Consider the following 25642-nt stretch of genomic DNA (forward strand, 5'->3'; position numbering starts at 1 on the left):
TCATGCCTGCTTTTGAAGTTATGGAGGTATATAATACACCCCCCTCAATCCATATTTTGTGGCACACTCATAGCAGCCAGGTCTTCTAGACAAACACACACACACACACATACACACAATCTCAGTAATCTAAGGTGCAGTGCTACATCTGGAGTCCTTGCAAAAACGGAAGTTAATTGACATATATTTAATGACCTTTTAGCTTCATGTTACAATAATATTGGAAATGGTATATTGGATGTTATTATAGCATAGCCTAACAGTTTAATACCAGATATCTCAATATAGTTCCATGTGTGGGACGCTTGTTTTCTGCTTGGTTGTATACAAATACTGTGAAATCCCTGGTTAATAAACTGTCTCAATTGGATAACGCGCAACAGGTGCCCCGCGCGTCAGGCCGTTTTTCTCCCAGAGTTTGGCGCTTTACTGCGCTCGTTTTTGTGCGTGATTATGTTAATATGATTCAAACATAATAATCATAAAGGCATAAACTCATCTGCTCTTTAGCTTGGTGACGAGCTCTGTGAATATCATGATACCCCTTAAAGCAAACATTGGCCTACATTAGGTAATGAGACCATATTTGTATTACAAGATGTTCAAGTGCGTGACTGATTCTCTAATCTTCAATTTGACCACATAAATTGACACCTGAAATATCGTGTATAATAAGTGCAATATAGTGTGACTTCCTCTCATGCCTTTCACACGAGGTGTCACACAATTGAGGAAAACCAGCAAACAAACAACATCAGAAAAAAACGTCTCGATAATTCAAACGAAACAATCCACACACACAAAAAAAAAAAAAAATAACTCAGACAGATGATGAATTTCGTTTAAAGTTCTTTATAAATCTCTTAAGATAAATCATGTTATTTTACAGTCATAACATTTATCTTACATGTTATATTCATTTAGCGTGCTAATAAGAACAGTCCATAATAAACACATGTGTTATTATTAGACAACACGTTTCATTTTTCAATTAAATCTAATGAACAAAAACTTTGAAATAATTTATATTATCCGCTCATACATTTAAAAACTGAGGCAGCAAGTTTTGATCTTCTTTATTTTGATTGACTAAATTATTATTATTAAATTAAAACTCTCTTTGGGTCAATTCCTCATTGTATTTTAGTGCCACATGTAATGTCATAAATAGCTTCACACAAAAGGTGCTAATAATGGATTCAAGAAAAAATTATGCTGAAATACGTGGTAGCCTACAACTCATCACTATAAAGATACAGTCTGAATTCCTTTACAGCTCTCCATATCTGCTCAACATCTAGGCAACTATACATGATTCACATTTTAGATACTGCTCTCGTTCCCTCGTAGATACAGAATCGGGTTGTTGATGTTTTACCCGGTTAAGACAGCAGAAGAGCCGGGTGTATCGCGTTGCCCTTGCCCTCCAAAGGGTCGGAACCATTCTTCTCCAGCATGGATGAAGAGGAGCAGAGCTGCGCTGGGCCGGACGGAAGGCCCGAAAGACCGGGCATCGGACCCATAGACGGGGTGGGTTTGATGGGCACAGGAACAGCGGGTAGCGTCTGTCCACTGGCGTGATGGTAGAGACCCTTCATGGACACGCCAAAGGGCGCATACTCTGAGGAGACGGGTATGGCGCTCATGGAATCTGACAGCATGCCCACGTGTGGCCACATTGAGTTGACCACACTGCTGAGCTGCGCGGGCACAGGGTAGCCCAGGTGGTGCATTACCGAAGTGATGGGCAGCCCGCTCGTCATCACGCCCTTGTAGTCCCGACCTATGATGTTTTCAATGGCGAACGGGTGCTTGAAGCCGCCGGACTGTCCGCAGTTGATGCTGCCGTAGCTCTGAAAGTGGGGGAGCCTGCCCACTGCGGCCGCGGGGCCTGGATGCTCATGATGCCCTCCACTCAGCTTGCCCTGGTGGTGGAAGTAGTGCATCATCGGGGAGCTCTTGCAGGCCATGTGCTCAGCGCGCAGCAGTTTAAAGCGCTTCCGCCTGCGTAGAAAGCTGCCGTTTTCGAACATGTCCCCACAGTCTGGGTGCAGGGCCCAAAAGCTGCCCTTCCCCGGCTGATCGGGCCGCCGGGGGATTTTGATGAAGCAATCATTGAAGGACAGGTTGTGTCGCAGAGAGTTCTGCCACCGCTGTGTGTTCTCCCGGTAGTAAGGAAAGCGGTCCATAATGAACTTATAGATGTCGCTCAGTGGGAGCATCTTCTCCGTTGAGTTCTGGATGGCCATGGCTGTCAGAGAAATATAGGAGTAAGGCGGCTTCTGGTCACTGTACGAGTTCTTCCCCGGACGAGGCATGATTTTGGTTACTAAGCCTATTTATGATTTAGCTCTGCTGTCTATTTTCTGATGAGGGCGCCTGAATGTTGTTGCAAGGCTTTGGTCAGTAGCAGTGACTTTGCGCAAGATTTTCCAAAGTTTGGAGACTCCAAAATCATTTATTTCCTGGCATCGTGTGTTCGTATTTTAGTGGTCTAAAATCATGTGTGAGTCAGACAGGCAAACACAGACACACATTTCGGTCATGCTTTCTCCAGATGAATTCCTCAAAGATGTGGCTCACAAAAAGCCCCAAAAGGTTTCTCATTCCTCCACCGGCGCACACAAATTCAGAAGTTCATCTCGTGCGTAAAATAACACATCAAAGAGCCCGTCTCTTGCTGTTTCTTTTCCCGCTACACAGGAGATACGAGACCAGTCTCTGCGACAGCACAGGCGAGGGTTTGGTGATGCTCCTCGTGTGGGGCCGAGCGCTCCTAGTGCGCTCTTCTGGCCACCCCGCGCCGTTTTTGTAAGGCTGGCATCCAAGCACTCAAGGACACGTTGGGGGAAAGGGGAGGGATGGATGGTGAGGAATAAAGAGGAGGGGAAGGGAAAATCTGAACTCATCCGCGTGCCCTTAGCCCGTGCCAATCAGGACCCTCGCGCGCTCCAAGAGGATAAAGGGTGGACATAACAGTAAATATTAGTGATGGGGCATATAAAACCCCATAATAGTAGCCTAGTCTAATAATACTAATGTTTAGCGAAGAATATGATAACTAGAAACGGATAATTTAAACAGAACAAAATGTTCTTACAGTTTTTTCACCTTTATTCGAATATGTTTGAATGTAATTTATCTTTCACCAATTTTGTTAATTTAAGTCAGATTTTCGTCTCGTAAATCGTCCATGAATATTTGTCACTTGTCTGTGTTTCATGTTAATAAGTTCAAGTTGAAACACTGGAGCATTTTAATGCCTTCTTGGGTAGAGCTGAAGATCTCTGAATTCTTCACGTTGCTTTTCATTTCTTAAATTCTTCAATAGCTTTTTGTGTGATAACATTGTAAAAAGCCATTTCCTTGGAAAATTTTCAAATTCGTTATGGCTACGTCTATCTTCGTTTTCTTAGTGTATTCTTTGTTTATGTGACGAAATATGACCGATTCCAACCTAGTCTAAGCTATTAACCAGTCATTTTGATGCTTGAAAATACAACATTATGCAATTTAACTTTATGCACACTGTTCAGAAGGATATCACATATGGCAATGGTAAGCCTATGAGTGTAAATCGACAAAAGATCTATTTTCATTCCATTCTTTTTCAAATTGTTGAAACTGCAGTTTAAGATAACAATCAATCATGTAGGCTATGAACACACACACACACACACACACACACACACACGTTGATTAATTGCGGAGAGGGGACTCATTGCAACCAACCAACCTGCCAACACACACACACGCACGCGCGCACACACACTCGCACACACACACTCATGTTGTTGGAGATTAATTGCGGTGAGGGGACTCCTTGCAGCCAACCTGCTGTCTGTCTGTTTAAACACCCTCCCGCGTATACTACAAGGATGTAAACAAACTTGCTCCCTCCTCTGAGTTCCGATAAAGGAAATAACAAAAGCTGCTCCTGATTTTGCACGGCCAGGTGTCACGGCTCGGCCCTCAACGGCGCCCGTCTTCTCGTGCGCCCCAGCGGGACCCGAATACATTACAATAATTAAGCCTTCCGTGATTTACCTTCCTTGGAGAGAGGTCCAACAATGTAATTAAGCGTGAGCTTGCTATTTTATATATGAATATTCAAAACGGCAGGGCCAGCTCTAGCCTTTTGGGGGCCCTGGGCAAGATTTGGTTTAAAGTCAAGTTCCTGCAATTCTAGACATTTTTTCATGGGGATAGAGAAAATGTAGCAGTTTTAAAGCAATATTTCTGCAATTCGACAAATTTTGCCATGGGGCGGAGAGAATTGTTTCAAAATCAATAACTCATTTCATAAAATTCTACTTGTTTTGGTATGGGGCTGAGAGAAAAATTTGAAGTTTTACAGCCTTGTGTCATGTTAACATAGAGTGTATGTCCAATTCCCCGCATAACTCTAATTAGCATAATACAAAATCCCCATCGAAATCTGTCTGTTTAAGATAGAGATATGTTGTTGGGCTGCGTTTCAATCCACCAATGGAGGTCTTCCTGATCTGAGGTGGAAGGAGACCGAGCTACAGCGGTGTTAGTCAGACTGTGAGACGTCCCGAAAATCGGACTTCTCAAGAAAACGTCTCTAGTATCCGAACGGTTTGGCCTACAAACTAATGACCACAAAGATGAGACTCTCGCGATTGTGCTCTCCGTTTTGCTCTGTAACCGCCTCAAGAGTCACGGGACTAGTCTGAAGTCGGCACCGCCGATCTGCCAACTTCTGTTTGTTATTGTCCAAACAGTTTGGGCTATAGATACTAATATGGAAAGGTGAACCTCTCAAGAACACTTAGATATTGTTTTTTTGTTGTTGTTTTAGGACGCCCACCAGCCTCACATGACTCGTCTGAAGGTAGACAGTACCAGTTAAAAACATTTATGGAAGTATATATGGAAGTAGTTTAGTGTTGATTTTTTCATTGTTAAATATGGGTAAAACAATATATACAAATCATTTCCTGATCTTTCTTATATTGCTTACACTTTAAAACAAGCTTCCTTTTGATACATTTTTTAACTATCTGTTTTCCATGTATGAATCTGTTGTTTTTCAATGCATTTTAATGGGCTAATAGCAGTAAAGCAAAATTCAACGTTTCATCCCCCCAAAAATGTGGATATGCAGTACCAGTCAACACTTGGCATGCTCTCAACCAGCTTCATGAGGAATGCTTTTCCAACATTCTTGAAGGAGTTCCCACATATGCTATGTATTTGTTGGCTGCTTTTCCTTCACTCTGCGGTCCAATTCATCCTAAACCATCTCAATTGGGTTAAGGTCGGGTGATTGTGGAGGCCATGTCATCTGATGCAGCCTCTCCTTCTTGGTCAAATAGCCCTTACACAGCCTGGAGGTGTGTTGGGTCATTGTCCTGTTGAAAAACAAATGATAGTGCTGCAAAATGCTGTGGTAGCCATGCTGGTTAAGAGTGCCTTGAATTGTAAATAAATCACAGACAGTGTCACCAGCAAAGCACCATCACACCTTCACACCTCCTCCTCCATGCTTCACGTGAGAATCACACTTGCGAAGATCATCTGTTCACCTACTCTGCGTCTCACAAAGACACAGCGGTTGGAACCAAATATCTCAAATTTGGACTCCTTAGACCAAAGGACAGATTTCCACCGGTCTAATGTCCATTGCTCGTGTTTGTTGGACCAAGCAAGTGTCTTCTTATTGGTGTCCTTTAGTAGTGGTTTCTTTGCAGCTATTCGACCATGAAGACCTGATTCACACAGTGTCCTCTGAACAGTTGATGTCTGTTACTTGAACTCTGTGAAGCATTTATTTGGGCTGCAATTTCTGAGGTGCCGTTAATTCTAATTAACTTATCCTCTGCAGCAGAGGTAACTCTGGGTCTTCCTTTCCTGTGATGGTTCTCATGAGAGCCAGTTTCATCATAGCACTTGATGGTTTTTGTGACTGCACTTGAAGAAACTTTCAAAGTTCTTGAATTGTTCTATATTTTAAAGTAATGATGGACTGTCATTTCTTTTTGCTTATTTGAGCTGTTCTTGTCATAATATGGACCTAGCCCTATTTGGTAAAAGACCATCTTATATCACCCCTACCTTGTCACAACACAACTGATTGACTCAAATGCATTAAGAAGAAAATAAATTCCACAAATGTACTTTTAACAAGGCACACCTGTTAATTGAAATGCATTCCAGAGTGTGCAAAGCTGTCATCAAGGCAAAGGGTGGCTACTTTGAAGAATCTGATTCCATATGTGTTATTTTAATAGTTTTCATGTCTTCACTATTATTCTACAATGTAGAAAATAGTAAAAATAAAGAAAAACCATTGAATGAGTAGGTGTGTCCAAACTTTTGACTGGTACTGTATTTTTAGGGTATCTCAAGGGGTCCTAATATTCAAAATCAAATCTCTAAATGATCCTTGGTATGACCATCTCAAAACAATTCCATATGTTACTTTCACAGGAGGTTGGTGGCACCTTAAGTGGACAGGACGGCTCGTGGTAAGAATCAGTGGAATGGTGCCAATCCGTTTGCTCCGTTCCAGCCATTACTATGAGCCGTCCTCCCCTCAGCAGCCTCCACTAGCTTAGTAGAACTCCCCCTCCTAGACTAATTTACCAATCTAAAAAATGTTACTGAATGCACAACCAAATTTCGAAATGGCACTTTGTGTATTCTAGCATTCAACAGTAGGTTAAGACCCCGACTGAGTAAACCATTTAAAAATGTTAACTAAAAAGGGCCAGTGGCCCGAGGCAAATGCCTATGTAGCTTATGCCCAGGGCTGGCCCTGCAAAACATGTCAATTAATTAGCCAACAGTTCTCTTCCATTACGTCTGCCACCTTCGAGCACTACAGTCACCAGCGCCATATAAGAGCATATTTTATACATAGCCTATGAGTCCTCATATAAGCACCTTTAAAATAAAGCCATTTTTTAAAAAGTAATTTAGGCCTATAGGCTTCATGAAAAAAAAAACATTGTTTTTCAGCGCCTAAAAATGAGTTGGTGCCCTTCGAGGCCCACAGAGGCTAATGCGGGTGGATACATCCTCTTTAAACGCGCGGGAAAGATAAATATTAAATCTGTTTTCACATAGGGGCCCGTTAAGTGGGCCTAGACATCGCGCTGATATGCATAACAAAATTAATTAGGTGGTGTTCGCAGCATCCAACTCCTGGACAAATAACTACTTGTAAAGCACACCTTCTGGGCATACTGAACATATGCTGGAATTATCCTTAATTGACTAATTACATAAATTACTCATTAATTTTTACAGCACATCAATTATAAAATATATATCAATTAATTTTGCATAAATTAAGGCGGCACACCGCTGAAGAAGGAGGTAGGGGGATAAAGGCGCAGGGAGGGGGCCCACACATGGGGTGGGGGGTAGGGGGTGCGGGGAAAGGGGTCGTCTGTTTGTTTCGAGAATCTAATAATTATTTGTTCAGCTTAGGGCAGGATGTTATTCCTCTGTCTCCCATTTGAAAAGAGATGTGGATAATGGAAATGATGATAATAATCTTTAAAGACCCCTCGTGAAGTCATCAGGGCGCATAGCGGCAGAGAGAAACATTTAAATCAATTAACCCTATTGTTCAACGGAAAAATGAGCCGGTTTGGGAGTGGTAAGGTTTAGGCCCTACCGTTGGAGTAATGGGAAATTATTTAGTGGTGACGCATAATGCTCCATGATTGCTCTATTTCCCCATAAAACCGTGGGTGGGGTGGTGGTGATGGCGTCTCCTTGTTGTCGTTAAAAGTTATTGGAAACTCAGTCAAGTTCTGGTGAACCTATATAATATGCCTCATGACAGAAAAGTGGCTTTTTGGTTGGTGCCATCACGACATAAATCTGGTCCTCATTTAGTAATTTAAGTAGGCTAGTTATTAAGGCCGGCCCATATTTTTTTCACTAATTGGTCTTTTGACCAATCAGATCAGCTCTGACATTAAATGATCTGACGTGATCGGCCAAAAGACCAATTATTGGAAAAATACAAAAATTGGTCAGTCAGTTGTGAACAGTGAGTGAATTACACATTCACCTCGGAGACAGTTTTTCAGAGAAATTACAAGAGGAAGATTTGGTACGGGGGATAGTTGTAGCGCAGTGGCTGGTGAGCTGGCAAGACCGTTGATGCTCTATCGGGCAATGGACACTGGGCGGCAGTGGTCAGCTCTCTCCATCATTTCACTTTCTCTACCTCCCCTCCCCGACTCTCAGCTATAATGTTCTGCACGTGCCCACACCATGGGTTATGCACCTGCCCTGGCCATGCAAGACCAGTTTATTTGCAAGAATTTTCGAGTTGTGGAGTTGACTAGCCTGGTTAGAGTCCGAATCACTGAAGAAGTCTATTTCACTTATGTGTTCCCTATTATGTACACTTGTAAAAGTTGAACGTTTGAAATATGGCTGAACAACCACACTGGGAGCTTTCCCTTTCGGGATTATTGTGCAGCCCTCTTCAATTAAATTCTGTTTTCCTTAGAGGCCAGTGAGATTTAGGCTACTGATAGTCCCGCCTACCTAACGGCCGCTGTCCACTGTCAGTGTGGTGCTGAAGGTCAATCCTCTGGAGTCGGGACGAGACCAATGTTTCGCCGCTGTCCATACTGAAATCTCATATCGCTGGTAAGCTATTTGCTGCTCATACATCGGATGTCCCTCCACAACTTCTGTGTGGTTTCAACAAAGTAGACTTCAGAATTTTTTAAATTTTGGTTTCAAACAAGGAACAACAATGTTGACTATATTAAGGACGGAGGGGTATGGTGTATGGCCAATAAACCACGGCTAACGGCTGATCTTAAGCATGAAGCAATGCAGAGTGCCTGGACACAGCCCTTAGACATGGTGTATTGGCCATATATGTATGTGCCTTACTGCTATTATAAACTGGTTACCAACGTAATCAGAGCTGTAAAAATGAACGTTTTGTCATACCTGTGGTATATGTCTGATATACCACAGCTGTCAGCCAATCAGCATTCTGGGCTCGAACCACCCAGTTTCTAATAACAATTATAGAATTGCATTTTGTTGAGGAACAAAAATGAATTATTACCAAATGATAGCCAGTCAGTTACAGTCATGGCCTCCTGTTTATAGAGGACAGGAGTGAGCTTGAGGAGGGGTGAGAGGCACCACTTTTACATATGAATAACTGGTATTATGAAATGGTTGGGTAGGCCTATGTGACTCGGGGACTACAGTGTGTAACGCCAAACGCCCTTTGCATGCGGTCAATCACAAATTGCTCCAAGTCTGTAAGTAAGAGAGAGAGAGATCTTCTCGAATGTGTGTTTTTTATGTTATCCTATAACATTTTCTCATTGCGTTTTAATTCAATAGGGGTTGATTACTGTTCAATCACAGTTAAAAATAATCATAATAAAATGTATGCCAAGGCAATTGTATGAGCGTTCAACATTTTATTGACGGTTCTTAAAAACAACCTCTGGGTTTTTATTTGTCATGCTGTGCATATTATCAATTTGTGCGCCAACGGGACGCGCACGCGACCACACGCACGAAACACTCACGCGCATAAACACACGCACGCACGCACGCACACACACACACACACACACACACACACACAGTCCTTGGCCTCCGTGGTCGGACAGTATCATCAGTAGGCTACTACAAACACGTCAAACCGTATCCTCGGCGCTGCAGCATTCTGCATTTCTGAAGCGGCTGGGCGCTCTATCCATGTTTGCTTTCCTGTCTGTTATGAACGGCTTTAATCTACCCGGATACATTTTTGCCATTGGCGGTGGTTCCCAAACGCTGGGTGCACGTTGAATTCAGCGAGCGCGCCCCCGCTGGATAGCTTCCCGTCACACCCACTCCATATCTGGCCAGCCTGGAGAGGGAGGACCGCTAGTTGAGCCAATGCTGCAGTGAGCGCAGCGGGGGATTCGGCGGCACAACAGCGCAAAGACAACCAGGGTTGTAAACTTGTATATGGAGACTGCAGCGTCCCCGCAACGACAAAGTCCAACATGGAAGATTATTTACGGCGGGCCAAGACCATGCTGGTGAGTTTTAGCCTAAACAGCCCGGGGTTAATAAGGGTTTTACTGATTGGGATGATGACGACATGCTACAGGCTGTATTCCTGTTGCTGAACTGTACATTCTCTCGTTTCTTTGCCCCACAAGCAGCACCTTTAGTAGGCTACGGCGCCAGGCCTGAATGATGAATAGAAACGAGTGGTCCAAACCATAAGCTTCTCCTCCCACACATTTTTAAAAAATGGAATTTTGATCAGGGAATGCATGGAAACAGCAAGTTCATCAGAGGCACGCACCAGCCCGTACGCACCAGCCCGTACGCACCTATGCTGCAGATAACGCCTAATCTGTCATCAAGCGCACTATTTGCATTTTATTTACGCCTAATATGTCATCAAGCAGACTATTTGCATTTAAGGCCTGCTGTCTCGGCAGAGCTCAGGGAAGTCGTTTCCAGTAAAAAGTTGTTGTAAACACCTCATGATGTCTACTCACTTACTTGACAGGTAGGCGAAAGGATACTAACTGTTCGTTGTAGGTAGGCTTAGGCTACATCACAACAGTATAAATGAGTGTAGGCCTGTAGCTACAATAAACATGCGGGTGAGGTCTAAAGTTGCTTGATCTTGTTTGGTCATTCTCCATAGAGGCATGTTGTGTCTAAAGCTCCCCGAATAGACAAACCCCAGTGAAGGCTGTTGTTTTCTGTATATGTCCAGAGCCATGCATTACAGCCTAATAGTGTCAGTATGCCTATTGTTGTAGGTAGTTGTGTGTGTTGTAGGTAGAGTGTGTGCAATGTTGTTGTTTTTTTTTGTTTTTTTGATGGTCCATCGATTGAATACACAGTTCCCTTTTGTGTGATGAGATCATGGGATCCTACTAGGATGACATAGAAGGATAAGACAGAGATGATGTCATAACAGAAAGCAGGAAATACACATGGGAGCATGGGATCCACCATGGAGATTGGGATAAATTGGGCCAACTGAAAGAGAAAGAGTAATTGGACGATAAGGCCCAACTCAGTGGCCGCCTTGTGGTTAGTGTCCGCCCTGAGATTGGAAGGTTGGGAATTCAATCGTTGGCCGAGTCATACCAAAGAAGACTGTAAAAATGGGACCCAATGCGTTTCTGCTTGGCACGCCGCATTAAGGAGACAGATTGAGGTTAAGGCCCTGCAATGGACTATAGTGTCCAGTCCAGCGGGTGTACTTGTACATCAAGCTGTCTCACGCTACAGAAACAGGCGGCTCGCACAAGCCAAGGCTCGTGCTCGTGCAATTGGACTATAAGGATGCTAGTTGTGTCCTGGGTGGAGATGCCGTGTTGTACAATACATGTTTATCGACATGAGGACTGCTCCCCCCTCTGTCGCTCTCTCATTCTCGCCATCTTTTTTTCACCTTCCCTTTAGCACTGCAGTGTGTGAATGGCCTCTCTTCCTCCTTTTTCATCTTCTCCTGCATGGCAACCATCCAGAACATCCATACCTCTAATTGGCTTTCCTGTATAAGTGCTTACTGGGTCTATCTTCCTTAATCGCTCGCTTTCTCTTTCTGTCTGTGGCTCTTTCTCTTTCACTCTCTCGCTTTCTTGCTCGCTCTCGGGCATGGCACTAAGGCAAGGTGCTTAGTGGACACACACACACATCCACATACGCACGCATGCATACACAGTGCACACATGTTTTTGAGGAACACATTGATCTAGGCTTTGGCAAGGGGATTTGGAAAGTGGATCACCCTGTCCTTCACCCCATGGCAGAACCCTGCCCAGTGTCTGAACACTTTGTGGAGATTGGAGACATATACAGAGATGTACATATATATACACAGATGTATTGCCATAGTAGACCTAAAACATTTAGACCTGGACACTCTTTGACTTGGACAGTGAATGTGGTTGACAGAAACACACAGACTGTTGTTTCTTACACACATGGGGAATGCGCATGTGTGTATGTGTGTCCGTGTTTTGATATGTACGTGTGTGTGTGTGTGTGTGTGTATACATTTTTCTAAAAAGCTTTCCTTTTATTCGTGACGACACACTGTAAATCACTGATGCCCAGGCAGCAGTCAGCTGTTAGTCATTTTAGCCTTTAGTACGGAAGGCTTTATGGGCAGGCAGCCCTGCTAAATTAGCCACGTCACTGGAGAAGGAGGCACGGTATTACCGCTGAGCTATAGAAGGGAGGAGTAGGAGGGGTTCATAAACAGAATACAGTGGTGGTGAAAGAGAGGAGATGATGGAAGGACAGCGATAATGGAGGGTAAGAGAGAGGGAAAGCATTAAGAGCTAAGGAAGGCAGAGAAAAGCAGCAGCACTGCGTCTGTCCACCCCGAGCCTCCTTGAGATGAATGGGGTGAATTTTAGATGACGAGCACACAGTGAAATGGAGATGAGAGAGCGGTACCGGCTGTGTGTTTTGTTGTCTGTGTGCTGCTGCTGCTGCTGCTGCAGTGGAACAGACAGTGAGCGGCTTTCCTTTCTCCACTAATGCCTCTCTTCCTCCCGTAGCCATCAGAGTATCGACCAACCCAACCAACCCAACCACCCCCCTTTATCCCACCTCCCCCATCCATCCACTTTAAGAAACATGAGACCAGATATTAACATCTCAAACAGATATCCCTGCCCGGTGCACATCCCTCCCCTGCTCCCCTCCTCATCCACTCTAATCATGGACATGCACGGTAATATTAGACTGAGATATGGATGGGTATTCATTGCTAATTTCCCTATTGGACCTGTGGTTGTATCCAGGAGAGATTTCAGCAGGCCAGTGTGGCACGGTATACTGCAGTTGGCGTGTATACCCAATACTGCTTTAATATGCTGACTAGCTCAATGTAACAACCACCCCAGATACTTTCTATCCCATCCTATCACAACTGTGTATGACGTAGTACTCTTCATTCTCACTGGTGTAGTACTGGTAGTAGTGACTAGGATACACACATGCAAGTACACACAAACCACTGATCACGCACACCACATATCATATTTTGCATTATGCATGGATTTGTCTGAGTACTACATTCCAGCAGTGTTGGGTGGTCCTTTGCATGGGGTGATGTAAGTTTCCTTCAACAATCAGTCTTCCAGATAGATGACACAGGAACCTTGGTATAAAACTCTTTAGTAATAAAATGCAATTGCAGACAGAGATTCACATACAGAATACCTCAGTAGTCTACAGTAAAGATCTGTGTTGCGAAACAGGAGACAGCTGTCTTTATGGTAGTTGGTGTGGACAACCTACCGTCAATCATACCTTAACATTGTTGCATTGGATTAGAGACAAAGTATCTAAGATAAGAAAAACCTGTCTAGACTGTGGTTTCTCACTCTACTATAAGCCATCGACCACACCTGTGTAGTCTCAGGCCCTTTGCTACATTCGGAACATCTCGGCCTTGAGGCTGCGTGACTATCAGCAGGTGCAGGCAGTTCTCAGCCTGAGAACTAAAGCAGTACATCTCCATTACCCAGTACTTTTCCATCATTGCAAATTTCAAGCATACAAAGGTTATCACATACAGTAATCATGGCATTGGTGTACCCCCACACCCGACTCCCAGGGTAACCCCCAACAACAGTCATACCTGCTCTAGGGATTAGATGATATCAGCTATTTCTGCTCTGCCTAAAACACTTCTCACAGCTTATCTTTCTTTCATGTCACAGGCTGCAGTGGCATAAGAAGTTAAAGCTGCACTATGTAACTTCTTGGGCCACATGACCTAATTCACATAGAAATATAAATTATAGGCTAAGAAGTGTAGATATGTTCTATGTGCGCTATTTCTATGCTTCCCGTTCTTCAGTTTAGTTTTTGCGTCTTTTACTGAGAAGGGTGCAACTGCAGTCCGCAATTCGGGGCGTTCCTGCATGTGGGCATTCCTGCATCTGCAGGAACCCCTATTTGTACTTCTATTGGTCCATTTTTAAGCTATGACTCCAGTACATAGGCGGGAGGCCGGGGTGCTCCAGTACATTAGATTGCGGTAATGCGTCATTTTATTTATTTATTTATTTTATTAATATATTTATTTGCACCAAAGAAAGTGATAGACATCAATACAGATAAAAAAATGTAATAAAATAAAAAAGGTGTGGTTGGAAGCCCAAGGCCTTATATGAAAACCACACCACAAAAAAACAACACACAATACAATATACACAAATAAGTACACAAATAAAAAAAAGGTTTGTTAAAACAGATAATAAAACCTGCTAATTACAAATGTATAAATGAATTGATCAGTAATCACGAAAAAAACATATATATTTATTTTTTATGTGAGTGTGGGAGAGTTATGCTATATGGAGGAGATAACTGAGTAGTTTGGTTCATCAGGCTGACCCCCAGTCTTCATTTAAAGTTATTGAGGGGGGATGATGTTTTGGCAATGTGAAGATAGGAATTCCAGAGTATAGTACCTTCTATATCTAATAGAGAATTGACGATGTGAGGTGCGGCTGTGGGGAGGGTGAAGGTTATCGCAGTGTCTTGTGTTATATAGATGGATATCTGAATTAATCTGGAATAATTAATTGAAGGATTTAGGTAAACTGTCTGGCAGGTATGAGTATTTGTAGATGAAAGTGGCATAATTGGCGTACATTATTGTCGTAAATAGATATTTAAAGGAGGTGGCTAGTCTTACAATTTTTTTATTTTTATGATGAGTAATTTGTGTAGGTAGGAGGCATATGATCTTGTCCAGACAATGTCACAGTAAGTGAGATATGGATAAATGAAGCTATAGTATAGCTGGAGACAAATGTAATATGATCTTTCCAGGACAACTTTTCATCACTTAGAACTCAGAGGAATCTAGTGGATGTGACCAGTTCCATTTTATTCCCACCAATTGAGATTCTCACTCTTTTTAAAAATGTATTATTATTGTTATTATAACAATATGTCTTATTACTAGCGAATACAATACAGTTGGATTGTCTAACATTTAAAGATTAGCAAATGATCTGGAACCATTCAGAAAATGTGGCCATACCTGAGTTGGCTTCATTAATTAGTGAATCAGCATTTCTGTGTGATAAAATCAAATTGTTATCATCAACAAAGAGAATGGGAAGTATGGTAGAAGACACAGCAGGAAGGTCACAGATGTAGATTGTGAATAACAAAGGTCCAACTGCAGCCACAGGATATCTTGTCCCTAGTAGATGCACAGCCATTTGCATAAACACTTTGAGCTCTACCATAATCATAACTATATAGGCAATTATATGTATAATCATGAAAACTGTAATAATGCAATTTAGAAAGTCATATTTTATGATCAACCGTGTCAAACGCCTTGGACAAATCTAAAAAGATGACAAGAGCGGTTTCATTGTTGCTAAAGAACCATATCTGTGGAGTAGTTTTTACGGTGCTCATATAGAATACAGTGTTGATTTAAATGTTTCAACATTCTCTATAGAGGAGGATAACATAGGCCATTTTAAACTCTTTAGTAACAATGATTTGGTGAAGATATACGTTAGAGGCTCAGTAATGAGGAAGACACTGATTTCACCAAAGAGGCACCGATTTCATCATGGCCTGCTGCTGATATCTTTAAGTTACCAATTACCTCAAACTGAAGCAGAGAAGGGATGTAATCCAAGGGATTTCTGTCAGTTTTCTCTATTTTCTTTGACAGAGAGGAACCCACATTCACAATGAAATAACATCAGGATCACTATATTTGTGACTTTTTTTCTCCCCAATGACAATCTTGTCTCATCACTGCAACTCCCCAACGGACTCGGAAGAGGCAAAGGTCGAGTCATTCGTCCTCCGAAAATTGACCCGCCAAACCACGCTTCTTAACACCTGCCCGCTGCACCAATGTGTTGGAGGAAAGACCATTCCAGCTCGATGAACCAAGTATAGCCCCCCCCCCCGGCCAAACCCTTCCCTGACCCGGATGGGCCAATTGTGTGCCGCCCTATTGGACTCCCGGTCGGTTGTGACACAGCTTTGGATCGAACCCTTGTCTGTAGTGATGCCTCAAGCACTGCAGTGCCTTAAACCGCTGCGCCACTTGGGAGGCCACAACTAAACCAAGGTTTCCAGAACCCATCTGCTGCTCTCCTGTGTGATTTAACTAAGGGAAAGCAGTGGCGAAATACAGAATTGAAAGATGTGAGAAAAGTCTGGTAAGCAGACTCCACATCGGCCTGATTATTAAAACATTTCATCAATCAACAAGCGCCAACAATTACTTTTTGTTCAATATTCTGCCTTTAATGGTATTAATCATTCCCATCTGTTCATTTCCAGCTGCCAAAGAGAAGTGTAGCTAGCTATAGCTAGTACACAGCGGTAGTGTGTCCTTTGCCCCCCCGCCTGTCAGGCATTGTTTTCCCGCAGTTCTGTTAATGACAGCGAGGGCAGGTGTTCGGCAAGTGGGTGCTACCTTAGCCAGCTAGTCCTAAGGAAGACTCCGGTACACAGCAGGCGGGAGGCAGGAGCAACACTGTGTACTAGCTAGCTAACTAGCAAGCTAGTACACCGTGTCACTAGCTAAACTCAGCAAAAAAAGAAACGTCCTCTCAGTCAACTGCGTTTATTTTCAGCAAACTTAACATGTGTAAATATTTGTATGAACATAAGATTCAACAACTGAGACATAAACTGAATCAGTTCCACAGACACGTGACTAACATAAATGGAATAATGTGTCCCTGAACAAAGGGGGGTCAAAATATGGTATGCCAGGAGCATACCACCCTGCATACCACTGCTGGCTTTCTTCTGAAGCTAAGCAGGGTTGGTCCTGGTCAGTCCCTGGGCGGGAGACGAGATGCTCCTGAAAGTGGTGTTGGAGGGCCAGTAGGAGGCACTCTTTCCTCTGGTCTAAAAAATATCCCAATTCCCCAGGGTAGTGATTGGGGACACTGCCCTGTGTAGGGTGCCGTCTTTCGGATGGGACGTCAAACGGGTGTCCCGACTCTCTGAGGTCATTAAAGATCCCATGGCACTTATCGTAAGAGTAGGGGTGTTAACCCCGGTGTCCTGGCTAAATTCCCAATCTGGCACTCAAACCAGCATGGCTACCAAATCATCCCCAGCTTACAATTGTCTCATTCATCCCCCTCCTCTCCCCTGTAACTATTCCCCAGGTCGTTGCTGTAAATGAGAATGTGTTCTCAGTCAACTTACCTGGTAAAATAATGGATTAAAAAAATATATATATACATATATACAGTATATAAAGTAAAAAGTAACAGTCAGTATCTGGTGTGGCCACCAGCTGCATTAAGTACTGCAGTGCATCTCCTCCTCATGGAATGCACCAGATTTGCCAGTTCTTGCTGTGAGATGTTACTCCACTCTTCCACCAAGGCACCTGCAAGTTACTGGACATTTCTGGAGGGAATGGCCCTAGCCCTCACCCTTCGATCCAACACGTCCTAGACGTGCTCAATGGGATTGAGATCCGGGCTCTTCGCTGGTAATGGCAGAACACTGCATTCCTGTCTTGCAGGAAATCACAGGTTTGAGATTGCCTGCAATGACAACAAGCTCAGTCCGATGGTGCTGTGACACACCGCCCCACCTGCAAATCGATTACGCTCCAGAGTACAGGCCTCGTGTAATGCTCATTCCTTTGACGATAAACGTGAATCCGACCATTACCCCTGGTGAGACAAAACTGTAACTCGTCAGTGAAGAGCACTTTTTGCCAGTCCTGTCTGGTCCAGCGACGGTGGGTTTGTGCCCATAGGCGACGTTGTTGCCGGTGATGTCTGGTGAGGACCTGCCTTACAACAGGCCTACAAGCCCTCAGTCCAGCCTCTCTCAGCCTATTGCGAACAGTCTGAGCACTGATGGAGGGATTGTGCAGTCCTGGTGTAACTCAGGCTGTTGTTGTTGCCATCCTGTACCTGTCCCGCAGGTGTGATGTTCGGATGTACCGATCCTGTGCAGGTGTTACACATGGTCTGCCACTGCGAGGATGATCAGCGGGGGAATGCCCACATTCAGGAATGCTCCGAATTCCACACTATCACTTTTACTTTACTGCTTCAAACAGCTGAAAATACAATATTTTTGGTTATTGAAAAGTTATTTCACAGTGGTTTAGATGGTACAATGATTCTCTACACTACACATTGCTTGTTTTCTCACAGAAAGTGAAATTACACGACTTGGATCCCATTATGCCTGGCAAAAACCAAACACTGCATTCCACAGTACGAACCTTATAGCAAAGGTCAAGCACAGTGGTGGTAGTGTGATGGTTTGGGGATGCTTTGCTGCCTCAGGACCTGGACGACTTGCCTTAACAGAAGAAACCATGAATTCTGCTCTGTATCAGAGAATTCTACAGGAGAATGTCAGGCCATCTGTCTGTGAGCTGATGGTGAAGCGCAGATGGGTCATGCAGCAAGACAATGATCCAAAACACACAATCAAATTTACATGAAAATGTATAAAAAGCAACATATGTGAAGTTTTTGAATGGCCTAGTCAATGTCCAGGCCTAATCCCAATTGAGATGTTGTGGCAGGACTTGAAACGAGCAGTTCATGCTTGAAAACTGTGGTGGCCTTTTTCTGCTTTACCAAATGAGGAGAGTTACAAACTACACACCAGTCAGAGTTACACTTAAACTACATATTTTTATTAAGAGCTTTGCAATAGCCCTTTTTGACTTTCAATGATGCGCTATCTCTAATGAACCATTGAAAAGTGAATACAGAAAAGTACAAAGATCTTTTATAGCCAAGATACACCCCTCTCAACTTACATGACAAATCACAGATCTTAGGAACTGTTCACAAAGAAATACTTACTTGAGAGAGAGAGAAGTATCCCATAGCCAAATAGCATTCACTATAAATTATTGTTCAGTTTGTTCCCTAAGACAGGTTCTAATCTCGTTCCTGGTACTTCATAGTACAAAAACACCAACTCATCCAATGGCATATATCAATTGTCAACTCTAGATACTCCCATCTCAAGTAAACCCCTTCTTCACCCCACTCCTGGACAAGCTCACTGAGGGGAGTGAGCCTCTAGGTCATATACTATCCCAGGATAAGCGCACAGGCATTGTGGAGACAAGTAATTGGTTCCCCATTAATCACTCCATCCCTTCACATGGTTTAAGAATAGGTAAAGACACATTCACATATGAAGACAATGTTCCATTCTGTCCTCTTCCCTTTCTGATATTCTGCATAGCACCAGGGACATGTGAAAGACAAGCCTGACCTCTCCCCTCTCTGGGCCCCAGGTGACTGAGCCCCACCTGAGGGAAAAGTGCAGCTGCCAACCCTATAGTCCAAAAGGACAAGTATCTCACATAAGCATATTATGCAAAATAAACATCTTAATTATCAATGTTACCCAACTAATTCTGAACAATTATGTAATTGTTGTGTTATTTGTTCACTCAGGTTCCCTTTATTTAATATTTGGATTTGGTTGAAGACATTCAGTATCAAAAACATTCAGTATCAAAAATATGCAGAAGTAGAACAAATTTGAATGGGGGCAAATACTTCACAGCACTGTATGCAAACATAATTTGGAAATATGCACTGGTGGCCAGGGAGGCATTTCTTTGTTTGAATGATGGCCCCTATCAACTCTGGTTGACTTCTTTACAATTCAATACAATATACTGTACTTTGTCCATTAGTTACAGTGAACAACAAAAATGTGTCTTTTGCTCAGTTCTCAACACCCCCAAACATACAGTTGAGACGGTCACAGGTTCAAACTGCATGCAGCAACCCTGGATGGAGAGCACGTTGTGGGGTTAAGAGCCTTGTTCAAGGATCCAACTGTAGGGGAATTGTTTGCAGGTGTGAACCCAGCAGCCCTACTGTTGTCAGATCACTTCTACCCATTTTTGTTTTTCAAGCGGCCACCTGGGATTTGAACCGGCCACCCTCCGGCCGCAGGTCCAACTCCCGCCACACGTCCAGCTCCTGCCACACGTCCCTCCTTAGCCGTTGGGCTACGTGTTTGACTGGTTCCAGAGAATGAGAAGGAGCAAAAACATGAGTTAATCTTCAGAAATAAGCATGAGTTAATCTGCCACAATGAAGACAAAATGTGATGCAGACATAGAATTACTATGATGTAGAAGAACAACTGACATGCAGTTGTTGTCAGCAGCAACCACTAGAGAGATCCTCTGCCTCTGTTAGTTCTGGGTTACTGCCAAACTGAGCAAAACATAGTTTGTTAATGCTTATTATATTTCATTTATAATAAGTAATTTATATATTCCCCCTCTGTCAGCCACAGTCTTCTATGGCTTCATGAAACAGGCTTGTCCCCTAAATTGACTCCACACTGAAATACTGACATAAAACCAACAATTGGCTTATAATGCCAATGTCAGGCTGCGTCTGTAGCTCTATTTGGAATATCCCATAATAAAAAAAGAATTTAAAAGAGTTAGCTGGTTTATAAAGTGGTGAATTAAAGTAATCTAACTTTTTATATTTAGCTAGCTGAGTTATCTAGGTAGCTAGCTAACAAATGTGCTCAGTTTCTAATAATGTTTAATCTTTATTTATCTAGCCTATAGTTTATATCATATGACTTTGGCTTTATATATTTCAATTAAATAATCAACTTTGCTTACTTTAATAAATTGAAAATAACGTGCTTATTGGTAGGCTACTTGTCATGCTGGAATGAATTGGCAGTTGTTTTTTGAGTCAGAATGGCAGTTACATTTTGAATTTACCAAAAAAGTCAATATAGAACTCTTTATCTAAGAGAGTATGCTTTTATTAAACATTATTTCCTCTTGCTTCTTGATAGTATTTAGTTTGCAACAGCACAAGTTTGTTTAAACCTTGTAGTTTGCCATTCAGACCTCGGCACAATGTTTCAAAATATAAATTCGATCTTCCCCTTGCCGTAGTGAGCTAACGGTGTTGGACGTCAGCTAGCCATTTTTGTGTAAAATCATGCCCCTGAATTTAAAATGGATTACATTTATATTTTGTGTCACTGGCCTACACACAATACCCCACAATGTCAAAGTAGAACTATGTTTTTAGAAATGTTTAGACATTTTATTAAAAATTAAAAGCTGAAATGTCATTTGTCATTAAATATTCAACCCCTTTGTTATGGAAATCCTAAATAAGTTCAGGAGTAGAAATGTGCTTAACAAGTCACATAATAAGTTGAATGGACTTACTCTGTGTGCAATAATAGTGTTCAACATAATTTTTTAATGACTACCTCATCTCTGTGCCCCACACATACAGTGGGGAGAACAAGTATTTGATACACTGCCGATTTTGCATGTTTTCACACTTACAAAGCATGTAGAGGTCTGTAATTTTTTATCATAGGTACATTTCAACTGTGAGAGACGGAATCTAAAACAAAAATCCAGAAAATCACATTGTATGATTTTTAAGTAATTAATTAGCATTTTATTGCATGGCATAAGTATTTGATCACCTACCAACCAGTAAGAATTCCGGCTCTCACAGACCTGTTAGTTTTTCTTTAAGAATCCCTCCTGTTCTCCACTCATTACCTGTATTAACTATTAAATTCGTTACCTGTATAAAAGACACCTGTCCACACACTCAATCAAACAGACTCCAACCTTTCCACAATGGCCAAGACCAGAATGCTGTGTTAGGACATCAGGGATAAAATTGTAGACCTGCACAAGGCTGGGATGGGCTACAGGACAGTAGGCAAGCAGCTTGGTGAGAAGGCAACAACTGTTGGCGCAATTATTAGAAAATGGAGTTCAAGTTCAAGTTCAAGTTCAAGATGACGGTCAATCACCCTCGTTCTGGGACTCCATGCAAGATCTCACCTCGTGGGGCATCAATGATCATGAGGAAGGTGAGGGATCAGGCCAGAACTACACGGCATGACCTGGTCAATGACCTGAAGAGAGCTGGGACCACAGTCTCAAAGAAAACCATTAGTAACACACTACGCCGTCATGGATTAAAATCCTGCAGCGCACGCAAGGTCCCCCTGCTCAAGCCAGCGCATGTCCAGTCTTACTGGTTGGTAGGTGATCAAATACTTATTTCATGCAATAAAATGCAAATTAATTACTTAAAAATCATACAATGTGATTTTCTGGATTTTTGTTTTAGATTCCGTCTCTCACAGTTGAAATGTACCTATGATAAAACATTACAGACCTCTACATGCTTTGTAAGTGTGAAAACATGCAAAATCGGCAGTGTATCAAATACTTGTTCTCCCTACTGTAGGTAAGTAACATAACTGTAAGGTCCCTCAGTCGAGCAGTGAATTTCAAACACAGATTTCACCACAATGACCAGAGAGGTTTTCCAGTGCTTCGCAAAGAATTGGTAGATGGGTAAACACTTTTTTTTTAATAGACATTTAATATCATTTTGAGCATGTTGAAGTTATTAATTACACTTTGGGTGGTGTATCAATACACCCAGTCACTAAAAGACATACAGGCCTCCCCCTAACTCAGTTAACGGAGAGGAAGGAAACTGCTTAGAGATTTCACCATGACGCCAATGGTGACTTTAAAACAGTTACAGAGTTGAATGCCTGTGACATGAGAAAACTGAGGATGGATCAACAACATTGTAGTTACTCCACAACACTAACATAAATGACAGAATGAAAAGAAGGAAGCCTGTACAGAATACAAATATTCCAAAACATGCATCTTGTTTGCAATAAGGCACTAAATTAACATTTGGCAATGAAATAAACATTGTGTTCTGAACACAAAACGTTATATTTGGGGCATATCCAAGACAACACATCACGAAGTCTTCATATTTTCAAGCATGGTGGTGGCTGCATCATGTTATGGGGATGCTTGTCATCGGCAAGGACTCACTTAGTTTTTTTGGGGGGGATAAAAAAAATAGAATAGAGCTAAGCACAGGCAAAATCCTAGAGGAAAACCTGGTTCAGTCTGCTTTCACCAGACAAATTGGGAGACAAATTCACCTTTCAGCAGGACAATAACCTAAAACACAAGGCCAAATATACACTGGAGTTGCTTACCAAGACGACAATCCTGAGTGGCCTAATTACAGTTTTGACTTAAATTGGCTTAAAAATCTATGGCAAGACTTGACAATGGCTGTTATGCAATGATCAACAACCAACTTGACAAAGCTTGAAGAATTAAAAAATAATAATAATGTGCAAATATTGTACAATCCAGGTGTGCAAAGCTCTTAGAGACTTACCCAGAAAGACTCACAGCTGTAATCGCTGCCAAAGGGGATTATACATGTTTTGGCTCAGGGGTGTGAATACTCAAGTAAATAAGATATATCTATATTTAATTTGCAATACATTTGCAAAAATGTCCTAAACATGTTTTCACTTTGTCATTATGTGGTATTGTGTGTAGTTGGGTGATAAAAAAAAAAAATCTATCTAATTAATTTTTTAAATTCAGTCTAACACAACAAAATGTGGAATAAGTCAAGGGGTATGAATACTTTCTGAAAGCACTGTGTATATGTACAACTTTTTGGGGTAAAGGGTTATTTAATCTCATCCAAAGAACCAAACGTTTCTATATAGAACCCCAAAGAACCATTTTTTTTCTAGGAGTGTATATGCCAAAACCATTCCAACTCAGAAATGCTTATTTGTAACATACTTAATTACCACTTTTTGGAAGGAAAACGATTTCACTCATACTGTAATTAATTATAGGTCATATTTCAGGTCATGCTACAGCTACTTTAAAATGCTTGCTAATCCACAGAACAGAAAAACAAACCGAAGTGTAAACGTTGTCACTGTAATAACTCTGATGCTGCGTGATCTTGTCAACCTCTTCTGTATGTGTGTTTGTCTTTTTCTTTGTTCCAGGCATCAGGACCTGACTTTCCTAAAGTCCATGCTGTCCTAGGAGGGGTGGACCCAGATGTAGATTCTGTGGCTTCAACACTTTGTTACGCCTATTTCCTCAACCAGGTAATGTGTGGGGACATGTTCACGTGTGCATGGTATTTATGTATGTGATTTGTGTGTGTGTGTGTGTGTGTGTGTTTTTGCATTTGTCTGTATTGTAGCCTTTGTGTACTTGTTTATGTGTTGGAGGTTGAGTTTACGTTTATTTTTGTGTCTTGTATTTGTACTTTCTGTGTGTGTGTGTGTGTGTCTCTCTCTCAGAAGGAGCGGTCAGATAGTGTGTATGTCCCGGTCCTGTGTGGTCAGAAATGTGACGTGGGGTTGCCGGGGGAGACAGTGCGGTACCTTAAGAGGGTTAGGGTGTGTGAGTCTGCTCTGCTGTGGAGAGACGACATCAAACTACTGCAGCTCCACCACAGAGGAAAACTCTCCCTCACTTTGATGAGGGACGATGTGCTCGACAGGTACACGCACACACCCACATATGCGCACACACACAGAATTGATGGGATAAATCATGTGGGTGATATTTTGCGTGTGTTTGTAGATTTTGGTGTCTGTATTGTCTGATGTGTGTGTTAGATGGTATATTATGAAAATGTGTGTTTATTGTTTCAGACAGGCCCTGAGGGCTTTGTGCAGATGTAGTGTAATGATCCCCTCCCCCTGTCTGATCCAGCTCCGACTATGAAGCTCTGGAGTCCAGCATCCTCCGAGTGGTCCATCACCACAAGCAACGGGCAGGAGAGGAGGGGGTGTTGTCCATGGCGATGGTGGTCGCCAGGGAGATTCTTCAAGAGGCAGTGGAGCCGATCTGTGCACCGCTGGGGGAGCTCTTAGGAGGTGAGGGCCGATGGCGCCCCCCTGGGGGTAATGGGCCGACGCAGGACACACACAAAGAACCCCGATATGACTCGGTTAACACCCACCAGGAGAGAGGGTATGTGCATGGCCGAGGGAGGGGAATAAAGAGTAACAAGTCATGACATCTAGACAGAAAGAGAATAGAAGAAAGAGTGTCAGAATGTGTACATGTGCGTCTGCCTGTGTGTGTTTCTTTCAACCCCTCTGGGTTGCTGGGTTTGTTGTATTTGACACTTTAAACACACCGTTATGATTCACTACCTCTGACATGGCAGGTGTGTGCGTGTGTGCATGCATGAGTGCATGGTGTGTGTGTGTGTGTGTTCTTCCCCCTGCCAATAAATCAGTCAAACAAGCAACCAAGCAAGCAATCTTGTTCTTCTCCATTGCGTATCCCTATGTCTTAGCTGTGATTTACCGGATTATGTGTGTGTGTGTGTGTGTGTGTGTGTGTGTGTGTGTGTGTGTGTGTGTGTGTGTGTGTATGTGTTCTGTGGAGGAGAGAACAACTGCCCCCTCTCATTGAAGCCATGAATTTCAAGGCCGACCGGGGTACTGCAGGCTGTTGTTTTCAGAAAGCAGGATATCCCAATTATGGTGAAAGGTAAAATGCCAATCTTCTAGGGCAATATTTGTGTAAATAAATAAAACATTAGGAGACAATCATGGTACCAATAATTGCTTCGATTACACCAAATGTATGTCCTTGAACCATTTATTTTGAAATTGCACACAGAAAAAGGTTATTATGATCATTTCGCTGCTACTGGCAGCCTGCAGTATCCCGGTCAGCCTTCAAGAAGAGGCAGCACTGAGCTAATCTGCAACGTCACTTCCCCCGAGTGGC

The 25642-nt window shown here is 42.6% G+C and overlaps 2 protein-coding genes across 2 annotated transcripts in view; one reads left to right on the plus strand and one right to left on the minus strand.

Annotated features, from left to right (window-relative positions):
- Positions 1-1382: 1382 nt before the first annotated feature.
- LOC139390072 (forkhead box protein B2-like) lies at positions 1383-2318 on the minus strand. The gene has a single exon (XM_071137197.1). The coding sequence runs from the start codon at positions 2316-2318 to the stop codon at positions 1383-1385; it is 936 nt and encodes a 311-aa protein (XP_070993298.1).
- A 7587-nt stretch (positions 2319-9905) lies between these two features.
- Positions 9906-25642, plus strand: part of LOC139389627 (uncharacterized) — a 48389-nt gene continuing 32652 nt past the window's right edge. Inside the window, exons 1-4 of the mRNA XM_071136484.1 lie at positions 9906-10055; positions 23890-23994; positions 24193-24395; positions 24611-24774. Of these exons, the coding sequence (XP_070992585.1) occupies positions 10020-10055; positions 23890-23994; positions 24193-24395; positions 24611-24774 (508 nt within the window). The 5' untranslated portion in view covers positions 9906-10019. The remainder of the gene's footprint in view (positions 10056-23889; positions 23995-24192; positions 24396-24610; positions 24775-25642) is intronic.

This window comes from Oncorhynchus clarkii, chromosome 30 (genome assembly GCF_045791955.1).
Source record: "Oncorhynchus clarkii lewisi isolate Uvic-CL-2024 chromosome 30, UVic_Ocla_1.0, whole genome shotgun sequence".
Classification (NCBI taxonomy): Eukaryota; Metazoa; Chordata; class Actinopteri; order Salmoniformes; family Salmonidae; genus Oncorhynchus; species Oncorhynchus clarkii.